This window comes from Mustelus asterias, chromosome 20, assembly GCF_964213995.1.
Source record: "Mustelus asterias chromosome 20, sMusAst1.hap1.1, whole genome shotgun sequence".
Classification (NCBI taxonomy): domain Eukaryota; kingdom Metazoa; phylum Chordata; class Chondrichthyes; order Carcharhiniformes; family Triakidae; genus Mustelus; species Mustelus asterias.
The window spans coordinates 53,542,816-53,558,645 of NC_135820.1; the positions used below are offsets into that span (position 1 = coordinate 53,542,816).

Consider the following 15,830-nt stretch of genomic DNA (forward strand, 5'->3'; position numbering starts at 1 on the left):
GACTGCTGGTGACAGCATGCTGACGAGTCAAAAAGATTCTGAAAGGTACATATAAAATGTTTAGACACCTTCAAATGTCACTATTAGATGTTGTATCGTAATGTGTTTTTAATGCAGTGATTCATCACCCTGGCATTAATCGTTGTATGAGTATTGCCATGCATTATACTACTTTTTCCATTGGAGAAAATGCATTGACAATGTAAAAAAATTAAGAAGTCCTATTAGCCTCTGCTGTTATGTTTGGTGCACCTTGCACCTAGTCCCCTCTTTTGACTGTCAAGCACGATGATTTGAAATGGAAATGGGATACCTTCTGTTTTGTCAGTTTCAGGGAATGTAGTTGGCTGTCATGACAGTTGTAGCCATTATAAATTCTTGGCTGGGTTTCAAATGCTAAAAAATGACTTCAGCTCATTAGGTCATTTGATCCAAGAGGCTGCAGTAACAGATTTTGGGCAGGATTTTACAGCCTTGCTCGAGCTAGACCGGAAATTCCCGCCCGAGATCAACGGACATTTCCATTGTCCACCCTTTGCCCACTTCGATTCATGGCGGGCAGGGCAGTTGAATTCCGGCGTATGTCTTTGCCATGGCTTCTTGTTTGTTTACACACCTAATAGGCACTTAAAGGCTTATATTAATATTCTTTAATTGAAGCATTTTATTTCTTTTCAGTATCAATGTTAGTGTGCTTGAATTTGGGTTTTATAATATTGTTAAAGTTTTATTTTTTTCAGTGATTTGAAATGGTTTTCACTGTTATTGCCTGGCTTCTGAGAATTGTATATAGTGCATAATGGATGAGTGGTTATGGAGGATACTTGATGGGCAGATGGACGCATAGATGTGACATAGGGGATCTGAGGGGGCGAGCTCAGTTGTTGTTTGGAGAACAAAGTTGTGTGGACAGCCTGCCAGCTATGACCTTTTTAAATTCAAATTTCTTGCCTTCTCTTCAAAGGACACCTCTCTCACGCATTGGTAACTCTCACTTTGGATAAAGGGGATGCCAATGCATCATTTTTGGTGGGTCTCTAATTGACTTTTTGTACTCATTTAGGAATGTGGGTTTTGCTGGCTGCACCAGCATTAATTGTCCATATCTTATTGCCTTTGAGAAGATGGTAGTGAACTGCTGCAGTCCATGTGTGTAAGCACACCCCCAGTGCTGTTCGGGAGGGAGTTCCAGGATTTTGTCCCAGCGACACTGAAGGAAGAGCGATATGTTTACAAGTCAGGGTGTTGAATGACTTTCAGGGGGAACTTTCCATGTGTCTGCTGACCTTGTCCTTCTAAATGGTAGTGGTCGTGAGTTCAGAAGGTGCGGTCTAAGGAGTCTTGGTGAGTTCCTGCAGTTCAACTTGTAGATGGTACATATGGTTACTACTGTGTGTCAGTCGTGGAAGGACTGAATGTTTGTGGATGGGGTGCCAGGCAAGGGGAGAGTCCTGACTTGTGCCTTGTAGATGGTGGACAGGCTTTAGAGAGTCAGAAGGTGAGTGAGTTACTTGCTGCAGAATTCCTTGCCTCTGACCTGCTTCTGTAACTACATTATTTATATGGCTAGTCCAGTTCAGTTTCTGGTCAATGTTAACCCACAGGATCTTGATAGTGTGGGACCTAGTGTGGTAATGCCATTGACTATCAAGGGATGATGGTTAGATTCTCTCTTGTTGGAGATGGTCTGTGCCTGGTATTTGGATGGTGTGAATGTTAATTGCCACTTATCAGCCTGGATATTGTAACAGACAATGAGATCTGGGTTTGATGTCTCAAATTTGAAGCATTTCCTGTGTATTGCATTGAAATGTTAATTCAGTTTATATACTACCGTGCAGTTTGAACCCGCAATCTCAGATTTAGGAGGAAATGTGCTACCAACAGAGTCAATTTGACATAGTGAGTTATTGGAAGTAAGCGCAAATTCATAAAGAAGTTTGAAAAGTAGTTGATAAAGAAACTGATGGAGGTCTATAAGAGGTATCAAGGAATATGCGATTTCTAAAATGCTATGACTGCCCAGATGAACAACTTTTTTTTTGCGGTACACTTCTGTGTACATTTCTATGTTTGACAGGTGAACATGTAATAAAAATTCAGTACTTATACTGATGAGTTCTGGCACAACTTCAGTGGGTGGTAAAGCCTGACAAGAGTATTGTTGTCTTACAGAAATGGCAGATTCCAGTGCTACTGGGAAAGTTCGTGGAAGTAAAGGACGGAATGAAAGGGGAATAGGTGATCGGAGAAAAGCAACAGGGACTAAGGTTAAAGCATCCGCTAACGCCGTTACATTTGGTATGAACTGTGTCTTTTTTTGCATTTTGTATTCACTTTTTGGATCTCTTATATCTCTCCCCCTCCCCTCTCCAAACCCCACTCCCACCACTTTGTATATCACCTGTCTACTAAAGCTGAAATGAATAAAATGTATTTCATGAACTAAAACTACAGGTATGCAGTTGATTTTCATGTACTGTTTTGGGGTATAATAGATATACTTAAAGAGACTTGTGAGAAGTGGTTATAAAAAGAAGTGTTATAATTAAGGATGTGTTATTGGAATATATCTTCAGCTGCCTTTCTAACAAGCGAGCTTTTAAACTATTCATATTGTAATTTAGGTTGTGTTAGATCAAAATATATTCAAAAGGAAACGAAAAGGAAGTATTTATCATTTGAAATTAAGAGCATAAATTAATGTGAAGAAGCTGAGCCTTTGCTTTGCCCAGCTGTGATGTTGGGGCTACTTTCAGTTGAAGGCTGGATATGAGGCAGATAGAAAAGTCCTCTAAAACAAATGAGGTTGTTCTGTAACTGTTTGCCCAGCCAGCAACAAGTGATTATATTTATGTTAGATATTGGAAAAACTAAAGCCATTGTTTTTGGTTCCCGCTCCAAGCTGTGTTCCCCAGGTATTGACTCCAATCCTCCCCCTGACAACAGACTGTAATTAATCCAGTCTCTCTGCAAACTTGGTGTTCCATTTGGTCCTGAGACGAGCTTCCGATCTCAAATTCACGCATCACACCTTCTTAATGCCGCCTGACCTCATCCCTATCTCACTCATCTGCTGCCGAAATCCTCACTCATGCCTTGCTTGCCTCTGGACACGTTGCTGATTGGTCCCTTTAAATTTGAGATCATCCGAATCTCTGGTGCCCTCTCTCAACTCATACTGAATCCTGTTCACCTATCACCCATGTGCTTGCTGACCTACCAATCAAGCAACATCTTGGTTTTAAAACTTGAATCCTTGTTTTCAAATCCTTGCATGGCCGCTATCTCTGTAACTTCCTCCAACTCACAACCCTCAGAGATACCTGCAACGCTCTCTAATTCTGGCCTCTGGAACTTCCCCAATTTTAACAGGTCCTCCATTGGTGTCTGCCCCTTCAGTTGTCTAAGCCAGAGGCTCTGGAATACCTTACCTAAACCTCTCTATCTCACTTTTCTCCTTTAAGACCCTCTCAAAACCTACCTCTTTCACCAAGGTTTTAGCCATCTGACCTAATATGGCTCAGTGTCATGTTTTGTTTTAGAATGTCCCTGTGAAGTATCTTGGGTCATTTTGCTCGGCTAAGAGCACAATATTATAACTTAAATATAACTTGTTGTTGTATTGTTCTGTCCTACCAACAGGTCTTACCTTTTGCTTGCAATAGCTACCCCATTTAACATTTGGTAAAAATCATGGAGACAGTGGATTCTTACTGTTTGACACAAATGTTCCTTGTGTTGTCATGATGTTACCTTACATCTGAAGACAGGACAAATTAAAGCACAGAGTCACATTTGGGTGATTCCTGGAGAACACCCAACTGCAGTTGTCAAACTGTTATGGTGTCCTCTTCTGTCCACGTGATATTACTCACATGGTGATAGAATGCAACTGCTTAATAAATGGAAGTTATTGTCTATGAGAAAGAGAAATGAATATATTGTAGAGTCACAGAGCACAGAAGGAGGCCATTTAGTTCATTGTATCTGTGTGGGTTGATTGTGATGATTGCCCCTTTAAGGATGACACAGCAGAAGAGGGCCACCTGGCTTGAATGACCAATTAGGATGAGGGTGGGTAATCACCCGGGGGCGGGGTTGTGGTGGGGGAGAGGGTGGAGCTTTCTCTTAGGCAGAAGACAACTAGCAGACATATAGGGACTGGGGCAACTATTGGATTGCTCCAGGGCAGTCAGGGGACTGTCGCCCTCTGTACATTTGTTCCTTGTTCATAAATCCCCTTTGTGGTTTCTGATAAAGTTTGTAGTGTGCATTATTACATTAGCAACGAGGATAAGATGGATTATGAGATCACTGGCTGTGGCCCAAGATGTGTGAGTAATGAGATGTTACGGTATTGCTGGACCCTGAGGAACAGATGGAGAGCAAACCTGAGCTGGCTGATACGGTCAGAAGTTTAGAAATACATAGAACAAAAAAATTGAAGAGAAAATAACCCTCAGAAGCAAAGGCTGTGATTTTTGTGTTTAAGAAAAAGTGGAACTTAAGTTTAAAGAAAGGACAAAGTTTTTTTTTCTTAAGAAAGCAAAGAGAACACAGAGTGTTTTGAGTGGAAAAAATGTCCCAAAGGCTGGTCTACAGAGCGCGGGAAAGTGAAGAGGCTAAGATCCAAACAGCCTATGGGAGTTCCGGGTAACGGTCCCTGCACTGAGAGACTGCCAGCAGCAAGTTCTGAAGTTTTAGAGAGAAGTCCTTAACTTGTTTAGAAGATAAATCAAATTTTACAAAACGGCCCCTTGGACTTTGCGTGCACTGGATCTTGCATTGAAATCGATGAAAAATAGCCCGGCACCTCAAAAGAAGACAGATTTTGTAAATGGCCAGAGAAAAAAAAAGCTGCAGAAATCGCTGAGAGAGCTTTCTGTCTGTAAAAAGAAATTCCAAAAGTTTCAAAGGAGAACCTGCCAGGTTTGCAGCAAAATTTAAAATCATGACAAAGGCGCATGGAGAGAATAGGCAGCTGCTGCCAGTTAGTAAATCAAGTTGAGAGTCTTAAAGTGGCAATGCATTTAAAGACATATTGCATTTAAAGTGGTAGTACATTTAATGCAGCAACCACAAGAAGAAACAGTGGAAAATGGACAGGAAAATTGGAGAAGACCACAAATAGAAGGCAACAAGCAAAAGGAAATGTAACATAAGCAATGCAAGACCTCAGAGGAGATAATAAGACCTCAGGGAAGATGCAACAGAAGACCCCAAAAGGAGGGCAATGACGAAAGACCTCAGAAGAAAGGCAGTGAATGACAATAAATGACCAAATGAAGAGCAACAAGAGAATTGCAGAATGGAAACAGACCAACACTTCGTCAGAGACAGACCCGGCCAACAGTGATGCAAAAGTGGTTTAGCTGAAGTTAAGACAAGTAGAAATGAAGATTCCATTTGTGAAATGTATATATCCAGTAAGAACATGATAGATTCACATTGGAAGAAGCACCGAAATTAAAGACTTTAAAAAAACTATGAACCATTGAACATAAAGACGAATCAGCAAAAATAATTAAAGCTTTAGAGAAGACATTAAAACAAGATGAAATGACTGACAGCAAACTTGAAAAGAAGTTGCAGGAATTGACAAATGAAATTAAAGAGAACTTAATGAGACAATGTAGAATAAGATGAATTCCGTGAAAAAACAACCAGAAAATAAGAATAAGTCCAGTGAAAAATTGAATCAAGAGAATAAGAGCTTGCAGAAGGAAGTTTGACAATGAGAAATAAACTGAAGAGGTAAAAACATTGAAGTTGGCAGCAGATTCAGCAATTCAGACAGAAAAAGAAATTAACATTACATGCCAGGACAAGATTGCTGAATTGGTCACACAAATGGAAAAGCAGCAAGCCCGTATGGAAGAGCCACAAGAAATTCAGTGACCTCATATAATTGGTCAAAAATCAGTAAATACATCCTTCCATGTTATATCCTACCACTAATCACACACTGCTCCATTCACCACACTTCGTTCACTTGTCTACCAATGATCTATGTCAGCCATGACTCAAACCCATGTTCATAATCTTTATCTCACCATCAAACATTTAGCATGGCTGGAAGCTGCACACATATTCCACAGCTTGCACACACTGCCAGCTATTAAACTGTGGCAAGCATATCACTCAAACATGGCAGCACACTGAATGATACATTTCCCTCTCTTTTGCAGGACGGGGTGGTCCAATAGTGATTGAGGCAGCTAACTAATGGGGAGTAGGTATGGCTGCATGCTCATAACTTCATGGAAGAGAAATGCTGGGAATATTTGGAGTGACCAGCATTGAGGCTACGGCCAACAGTGTTGCTGAAACCATTGTCGATGACAATATGTGCCGAATGCACCTTGTCAAATCCATTTTGCCCTCATCCCACAATCTGTTACCATGTGCAAGCTGCAGATGGTCTGACTATGCAGCTAATGCTTTCCACTAATCCCACAGCCATCCCTCTAATGCTGCCCATGTGCCTTTATACCTTTAGATATTCAAGAACTGCTAGCCAGCTGTGGGTATGAGAGGTTGAAGGCCAAGAGGAAGAACAGATTGAGAAGGAAGAAACATCATTGCTCAATCTGAAAATTACAGCCAGCAGTTCAGATACTGTTGCAGTGTGTAGTTTAGAGGATATCATATAGGTGTGATCAGAATGTGGTGAATCACTGGATACAAGTAGGCTGCATCTAGAGCAGGGAAGAAGGCTAATGTAGGTGCAAACTACCTGGAGAGTGAGGTTGTACGAGTTGAGACAGGACTTGGTTGAGGACTGTGCTGGGAAAATGTACAGGAAAAGGCTGATGGACATACGCACAGATATGCTTGGTGCATTTGCAGGCCTGTCAGAGAGCCTGATGTCACTGTTAAGGAGCATGGAGGCATTGGGGTCCAACTTGGCACAGGGCTTCAAAAATAATTTGTAACCCATCCTTTTCAATGGGGAAGTGGTAGCCAACTCCATGAGAACAATTGCGGACCCAACTGTGATGCAGTCTCTGATGTCCAATGTCTCAGCTTACAATTCAGCACAAACAGAAGAGGCTCAATGTTTGAGTGTTGTTGAGGAAGCTCATACTGAGGTCACAAAGTTCTATCTTGCAATGTATGCACAGCTTAGTACCTCAGAGAAGGCTCAAACTACTGCCATCATGACAGCAGATACCAGTGCTTAAAGGAGATTTGATTTGATTTATTATTGACACATGTATTGGTATGCAGTGAAAAGTATTGTTTCTTGCATGCTATAAAGACAAAGCATACTGTTCATAGAGAAGGAAAGGGTGAAGAATGTAGTGTTATAGTCATAGCTAGGGTGTAGAGAAAGATCAACTTAATGCGAGATTGGTCCATTCAAAAGTCTGATGGCAGCAGGGAAGAAGCTGTGCTTGAGTCGGTTGATACATGTCCTCAGACTTCTATATCTTTTTCCCGAAGGAAGAAGGTGGAAGAGAGTATGTCCAGGGTGCGTAGGATCCTTGGTTATGCTTGGCTGCTTTTCCGAGGCAGCGGGAAGTGTAGACAATGTCAGTGGATGGGAGGCTGGTTTGAGTGATGGACTGGGCTTCGTTCACGACACTTTGTAGTTTCTGCGGTCTTGGACAGAGCAGGAGCCATACCAAGCTGTGATACAACCAGAAAGAATGCTTTCTATGGTGCATCTGTAAATGTTGGTAAGAGTCGTGGTGGACATGCCACATTTCCTTAGTCTCCTGAGAAAGTAGAGGCATTGGTGGGCTTTCTTAACTATAGCGTCGGCATGGAAGTACCAGGACAGGTTGTTAGTGATCTGGTCACCTAAAAACTTGAAGCTTTCGACCATTTCTACTTCGTCCCCATTGATATATACAGGGGCATGTTCTCCACTATGCTTCCTGAAGTTGATGACTATCTCCTTCGTTTTGGCATTGAAAGGGAGAGATTATTGTCGTTGCACCAGTTCACCAGATTCTCTATCTCATTCCTGTACTCTGTCTTGTCATTGTTTGAGATTCGACCCACAACGGTGGTGTCATCAGCAAACTTGAAAATCGAGTTGGAGGGGAATTTAGCCACACAGTCATAGGTGTATAAGGAGTATAGTAAGGGGCTGAGGACACAGCCTTGTGGGGCATCGGTGTTGAGGGTGATCATGGAGGAGGTGTTGGAAGAGGCTTGCAGGGTCTCACTGCAGTCCAGCGGTCTATGCTGCAGCAAGTTACCAGGATTGCTGGGCCAGCAACTCAGAGAAGTGGCAGTTACTCTGTGCACAGACTTGCTGTTCTCTCTCAGGCTGACAGCATTCAGGATCCTGCCACTGCCCCTCCACCAGTGCCCATGGTATTGCTCATCAGCCAGCCCAGACTGCAATCATCCAAGCTGACGTGATGCAGCCCAAAGCCAACAATCTTCCACCAAGCATACTGCAATTACTGGGCTATTGGGGTAGCACTGTAAAGGAACATTGGGCCAGGCAAAGGCACCCACATATCAGGCAATAAGGGTGATTTGTTGACTAGAATCTGGAGAATTGGATGTATTGATGGATGAAGTTGTTGTGGAATGGTTGCTTTTATTTCAGGATTGTGGCTAAGTGGATGCCGTGATTGTCCGTCATGATGTGGAGATGCCGGCGTTGGACTGGGGTAAACACAGTAAGAAGTTTAACAACACCAGGTTAAAGTCCAACAGGTTTATTTGGTAGCAAATGCCACTAGCTTTCGGAGCGCTGCCCCTTCGTCAGGTGGAGTGGAGAAATGCTCACAAACAGGGCATACAGAGACACAAACTCAATTTACAGAATAATGAGTCTTTACAGATAATCAAGTCTTAAAGGTACAAACAATGTGAGTGGAGAGAGCATTAAGCACAGGTTAAAGACATGTGTATTGTCTCCAGACAAGACAGCCAGTGAGATTCTGCAAGTCCAGTCAAGCTGTGGGGGTTACAGATAGTGTGACATGAACCCAAGATCCCGGTTGAGGCCATCCTCATGTGTGCGGAACTTGGCTATCAGTTTCTGCTCAGCGGCTCTGCGCTGTCGTGTGTCGATGATCTGGCACGTCTTTCAGGGGTTGCTGTGGCAGGGCTGTGTGGTGTCGTGGTCACTGTACTCCTGAAGGCTGAGTAGTTTGCCACAGCGAAACACCGCATCGACCTCCTCAGAAGACAAACACGGGACACAGTGGACAGAGTACCCTTCGTCGTCCAGTACTTCCCCAGAGCGGAGAAGCTACGGCATCTCCTCCGGAGCCTTAAACACGTCATTGATGAAGACGAACATCTTGCCAAGGCCATCCCCACACCCCCACTTCTTGCCTTCAAACAACCGCACAACCTCAAACAGACCATTGTCCGCAGAAAACTACCCAGCCTTCAGGAGTACAGTGACCACGACACCATACAACCCTGCCACAGCGACCTCTGCAAGACGTGCCAGATCATCGACACAGATGCCATCATCTCATGTGAGAACACCGTCCACCAGGTACACGGTACATACTCTTGCAACTTGGCCAACATTGTCTACCTGATATGCTGCAGGAAAGGATGTCCCGAGGCATGGTACATTGGGGAAACCATGCAGACGCTACGACAACGGATGAATGAACACCGCTCGACAATCACCAGGCAAGACTGTTCTCTTCCTGTTGAGGAGCACTTCAGTGGTCACGGGCATTCGGCCTCTGATCTTTGCGTAAGCGTTCTCCAAGGCAGCCTTCACGACACATGACAGCGCAGAGTCGCTGAGCAGAAACTGATAGCCAAGTTCCGCACACAGGAGGACGGCCTCAACTGGGATCTTGGGTTCATGTCACACTATCTGTAACCCCCACAGCTTGCCTGGACTTGCAGAATCTCACTGGCTGTCCTGTCTGGAGACAATACACATCTCTTTAACCTGTGCTTAATGCTCTCTCCACTCACATTATTTGTATCTTTAAGACTTGATTATGTGTAAAGACTGCATTCCAATCATTATTCTGTAAATTGAGTTTGTGTCTCTGTATGCTCTGTTTGTGAGCATTTCTCCACTCCACCCGACGAAGGGGCAGCGCTCTGAAAGCTAGTGGCATTTGCTACCAAATAAACCTGTTGGACTTTAACCTGGTGTTGTTAAACTTCTTACTGTGATTGTCTGACACAGGGGGATGGTAAGGTGTGGAAATGTTGAACATGGGGATCTTAGATTTAATTCAGGGGAACAGGAGTCTGATGAGAAGCACACAGACAGCCTGTCCAAAATGTGGATGCATCAGCTGCATCATCCCTACTTGCTGCTCCTCCTCTTGAAGTGCTTGCTGAACCATTGGTGCAAGGGCTGTGTCCTCATTATGACCAGGTTGTGGAGCATGCAACCTGTGGTCTGGCAAGTACCAGAAGGCTCCTCCTGAACCATTGCTTTCGCACTCTCATGGTCTGCTTGGTGATCTTCCTTGTTGCATCATGCTGTCATTATAATAGTGCTGGCCATGTAATTGTGGAGGGAGTTATTAGCCAGTTGTAAACAGGGTAGCCCTCATTGCTAAACCGCCACACTTTGGTCTGAAGTGGCGCTTGCAAGATTGCTGAAATATAGGACTGGTGCAAAATAAATGAATCGGGCCAAGATAGCAGCATTCATTGCAGTTTCACCATTGAGATCCAAAGCCCACAAACCACAAAACCACATGTGTGTAGTAAATGGGAGCTTGTTGCATGGTGAAGTCCATTACTCTGGCAAAACCACATGCACGTTCCTCCTGCTTCACTATGTTTAGAGAGAAGTCGGTGAAGTTCCAGCTTTGTCACTTCCTGGATGCTATAATGGATGGCAAACTGCCAGATGTCTCCTATGTGTCCTATCCCAGCCTGGACAGGTTAATTGGAGGAAAATCTCAGGGTCACTGACAGCATGTTGAGGCTGCAGGTCGGGTCCCTAGAGGTGGCACAGTCTGTGACCAACCCCTTAAGGAACCTCATCCACCAAGCACAATACTCCTGACTTGGGTGCAAGTAGAATAATTACTCCCTGAAGACCCTAGCTGATTAAGGTCTTCTGCTGAAAGCTGCCACCCTTCTCCTAACTCTGTGAACAGTATGCCTTTTTTGCTGCCCTGTTCCATGTCCTTCTGATCCTGCACCCCAAGGGGAAACAGCAAATAAGCCCCTCATGATTGGGAGCAAGTGATGAATTCAGAGGCATTTTAGTTGCAACTATTGCCTTCTCAACATCCAACACCACTTCCTGCAATCTGTACCAACATTTCACAACTCCTTTCAGAAACACAGGTAGAGACAGTAAGAAGTGATAAGCAACTAACCTGCAAGTTGAATGCTGCTGTGCTTAATTAGGTGTTGTGAAACTTCTTACTTAATTAGTACTGGCAGGGAGTCCTTCACGCTACTCAACAAATGTTGAGGTGAGTGAATTTAAGAGAGGGCATTAACTCGAGTGGCACAGTGATTAGCACTGCTGCCTCACAACACCAGGTACCAGCGTTCGATTCCCAGCTTGGGTCACTGTCTATGTGGAGTCTGCACGTTCTCCCCGTGTCTGCGTGGGTTTCCTCCAACAGTTTCCTCCTACAGTCCAAAAGATGTGCTGGTTAGGTGCATTGGCCATGCTAAATTCTCCCTCAGTGTACCCGAACAGGTGCCGGAGTGTGGCAACCTGGGGATTTTCACAGTAACTTCATTGCAGTGTTAATGTAAGCCTACTTGTGACACTAATAAATAAGCTTTAAACTTTAAATATATACTCTACCATATATATCCTGTTGTTTTCATTGCATTATTGAGTTTTCTGCCTATATGATAATATATACTCATAACATACTCATAACTCTACTAATAATCGTGCACAGTATCTTGAATAATAATTGTGGCAAAATATATTTCTTTAGAAATCATAAATAGCAGTTTATCTAATCTAAAATGCATCATCAATAATGATTCTAAGCCACTTATTGAGCAGTTAACGAGGCACTTAATGAGCGAAAGTCACAAAAGCATTGTTAATGTATCTGTGCAGTGAACAATTTTTGTGTTTAATGGCTTAACTGAAAAGTATGAGAATGTTGATGCATGCACAACATTTGGCATACAGTTAATCCTATACTGGCAGTGCTTCTGATTTGTAACAAAATCCAGCCTCCATTGACATTGTTGTTTTCAAGAATACTCTTGCGTCCATATGATGGGATTTATTACCAGCTCTGTTACATCTTCACCACTTCGTGGAATAGGCGAGTCATTGGGCCAAAATCTTCCAGTCTCTGAATTGTCGGAGACTGGGCATATGACTGAGATGCATGTTGGGACTCTGTGGAAGTCCTGATGAGAAGAACTATGTGGGAATTGCGCGGGAAGTTTCAGTGTCCGATTGGCAATTCCCCTGGTGCGTAGGACCCTCCGTGAATGTCTCCGTCTCCTGAGTTAGAGTCGCAATATTTGGATTATGTAGTCAACCATTTAGAGGATTCAAAAAGGCATTTTCCTAGTTGGAAACAACTGCCAAATATTTGCTGCGAACAGCCCCACAGGATGCTTCAATTTGAGATAAAAGGCTTGAACCATTGATCTGTTCCCATCACTTTAAAGTGGCTTGTTAGATAGGTCCCCATCCAAGAACAAAAGCAGTAATTAATCTATATGCATCCTCAATTATCTTGCATCACGGCTTTGTCTTGAGATATATATATATCAGCTAGTCTAGGGAGGCATATGGTGCCTGCCAGCAACAGTTAATAGTAATCAATTTTCATCTTGTGACTGCTGTTACCAGTAAGAAGAAAACCAATAGATAATCCACCATGGATCAGAGTTGGAGTTGGAGGCTTCGGATAGTTCTTCGGTACTTACCTGGATAGTTACACAGGAAATTTTAGACTTTGATCTTTCTCTGCACCCTAGACAAATAAATCCTAGTTGGGTAACGATAGAGCTGAGCCCCCAATCACTCAAACTGACCCTCAATCACCTGCCTGACCCGAACATGTCCCAACCAGACCGACCACTTGCCTATCTCTCTGACCTGACCCAACTACTCCACCTGAGACCCGACTGCCACCTCACCCACACTTACCCACTTATGTCCCCTACCTACATTCTGCCATCCTACTCATTCAGCAACATTCAAACTGGACGTTTAAATTGCATACGGCAAGTGGTGTCATGAAAAGGGGGCCTGTCCTGTATTCACTGTGACTGTACTCTGCTTCGACAGTGCACTCCAAGGGTCTCTGTTTTCCACACTTCTGGAAAAGCCAGGTTCAGAAGATCCCGGAAGAAATACGGTGCAGCATCGGGTATTCGCCTCTACTTTCTCAGAAGACGAGGGAAATTTCATGTCAGCTATAATCTCACCAACTTTTACAGATGCATCATAGAAAGCATTCTTTCTGGTTGTATCACAGCTTGGTATGGCTCCTGCTCTGCCCAAGACCGCAAGAAACTACAAAGAGTCGTGAATGAAGCCCAGTTCATCACGCAAACCAGCCTCCCATCCGTTGACTATGTCTATACTTCCCGCTGCCTCGGAAAAGCAACCAACATAATCAAGAACCCCACGCACCCCGGACATTTCTCTTCCACCTTCTCCCGTCAGGAAAAAGATACAAAAGTCTGAGCCACGTACCAACCGACTCAAGAACAGCTTCTTCCTTGCTGCCGTCAGACTTTTGAATGGACCTACCTCGCACTGAGTTGATCTTTCTTTACACCCTAGCTATGACTGTAACACTACATTCTGCACCCTCTCTCGTTTCCTTCTGTATGAACGATATGCTTTGCCTGTATGGCACGCAAGAAACAATACTTTTCACTGTATGCTAATACATGTGACAATAATAAATCAAATCAAAATTCGAGGGCAGAGGTATCTTGATGTTGATTGCCGCTCCTTGGAAAATCCTGGCCATTATCCTTAACTATGAGGTAGAAATGGGGACCAATATCCTGGCCGGTAGGTTGGCTAAGGCTACTGGGGAGAATTTAAACTAGATAGGTTGGGGGGAGGGGAGCTAGAAGAGTTGACTAGGATCAAGGAACTAATTGATGGGGGGGAGGATGCAGGGGTAAGGGGAATTACAAAATTAATGGTAGAGGAGAGGGTGCAAGTGAATGAAGGCGGTAATTTAGATAAGGGAGTAGAGGGAGACGGTGTTCGCGACTCATCAAAGCGGGTTCAGATAAAAGCTGGAATAAGGACACTTTGCCTGAATGCACGAAGCATTCGGAACAAGGTGAATGAGTTGATGGTGCAAATCAGCACAAGTGGGTACGATCTAGTGGCCATTACAGAAACGTGGCTGAAAGGTGACCAGGACTGGGAGATGAATATCCAGGGGTATCAGGCGTTTAGGAAGAATAGACAGGAAGGAAAAGGTGGTGGGGTCGCGCTATTAATAAGAGATAATATCAGGGTAGTACTGAGGAATGACATAGGCTCTGAGGAACAAAACGTGGAATCATTATGGGTAGAGATGAGGAATAGTAGAGGGAGAAAGACACTAGTAGGTGTGGTATATAGGCCCCCAAATAATAATGTTGAGGTAGGGAGGGCTGTAAACAAGCAGATAAGGGATGCGTGTAAAAACGGAACGGCAATAATCATGGGGGACTTCAACATGCACATTGACTGGCAGACTCAAGTCGGTAAGGGTGGAATGGAGGAAGAGTTCTTAGAATGCTGTCGGGATAGTTTCCTTGAACAGCATGTTACGGAACCGACGAGGGAACGAGCTATTTTGGATCTGGTATTGTGTAACGAGGTAGGTAGAATTAAGGATCTTATTGTGAAGGACCCTCTTGGGTCTAGTGACCACAATATGGTCGAATTTCTGATTCAGATGGAAGAGGAGAAAGTTTGGTCTCAAACCAGTGTCCTCTGTTTGAACAGAGGGAAATATGATAGGATGAGGGATGAATTGGCTAAGGTAGACTGGGAGAGCAGGCTGGCAGGTAGGATAGCTGAGGAACAGTGGAGGATTTTTAAGGAGATCCTTTTCAGTTCTCAGCAAAAGTATATTCCAGCAAAAAACAAGGATTGTAAGAAAAGGGAGAACCAGCCGTGGATAACGAAGGAAATAAAGGAGAGTATTAAAATAAAAACAGCTGCGTACAGAGTGGCCAAAAATAGTGGAGAAACAAGTGATTGGGAAAAATTTAAGAAACAACAAAGAGAGACTAAGAAAGCGATAAAGAAAGGAAGGATAGACTATGAAGCTAGGCTAGCAATTAATATAAAAAATGATAGTAAAAGTTTTTATAAATATATAAAAAGGAATAGAGTGGCTAGAGTGAATGTTGGACCCTTGGAGGACGAGAGGGGGGAGTTAATAGTGGGAAATGAGGATATGGCTGAGTCTTTAAATACGTTTTTTGTGTCGGTCTTCACGGTGGAGGACACAAATAGTTTGCCAAATATTAACGATAGAGGGTTGGCAGCAGGAGAAATACTTAATACGATTAATGTTACCAGAGAGGCAGTGCTAGGTAGACTAATGGGACTGAAGGTGGACAAGTCCCTGGGTCCGGATGGAATGCATCCCAGGGTATTGAAAGAAATGTCAGAGGTAATAGTGGATGCGTTAGTGATTATTTATCAAAACTCGTTGCATTCTGGGGTAGTGCCGGTTGATTGGAAAACGGCTAATGTTACGCCGCTGTTTAAAAAAGGAAGGAGACAAAAGGCGGGTAACTATAGGCCGGTCAGCTTAACGTCTGTAGTAGGGAAAATGCTGGAATCCATTATTAAAGAGGAGATAGCAGGGCATCTGGATAGAAATGGTTCGATCAATCAGACGCAGCATGGATTCATGAGGGGAAAGTCGTGCTTGACGAACATGTTGGATTTT

General features: G+C 43.6%; 1 protein-coding gene across 3 annotated transcripts in view; it reads left to right on the top strand.

The window, feature by feature from the left end:
- znf512b (zinc finger protein 512B) overlaps window positions 1–15,830 on the top strand; it is a 122,853-nt gene that overhangs the window by 11,792 nt on the left and 95,231 nt on the right. For all 3 annotated transcript variants that reach the window (XM_078236569.1, XM_078236571.1, XM_078236572.1), the window contains exon 2: window positions 2,176–2,301. In XM_078236569.1, the coding sequence (XP_078092695.1) occupies window positions 2,178–2,301 (124 nt within the window). In that variant the 5' untranslated portion in view covers window positions 2,176–2,177. The remainder of the gene's footprint in view (window positions 1–2,175; window positions 2,302–15,830) is intronic.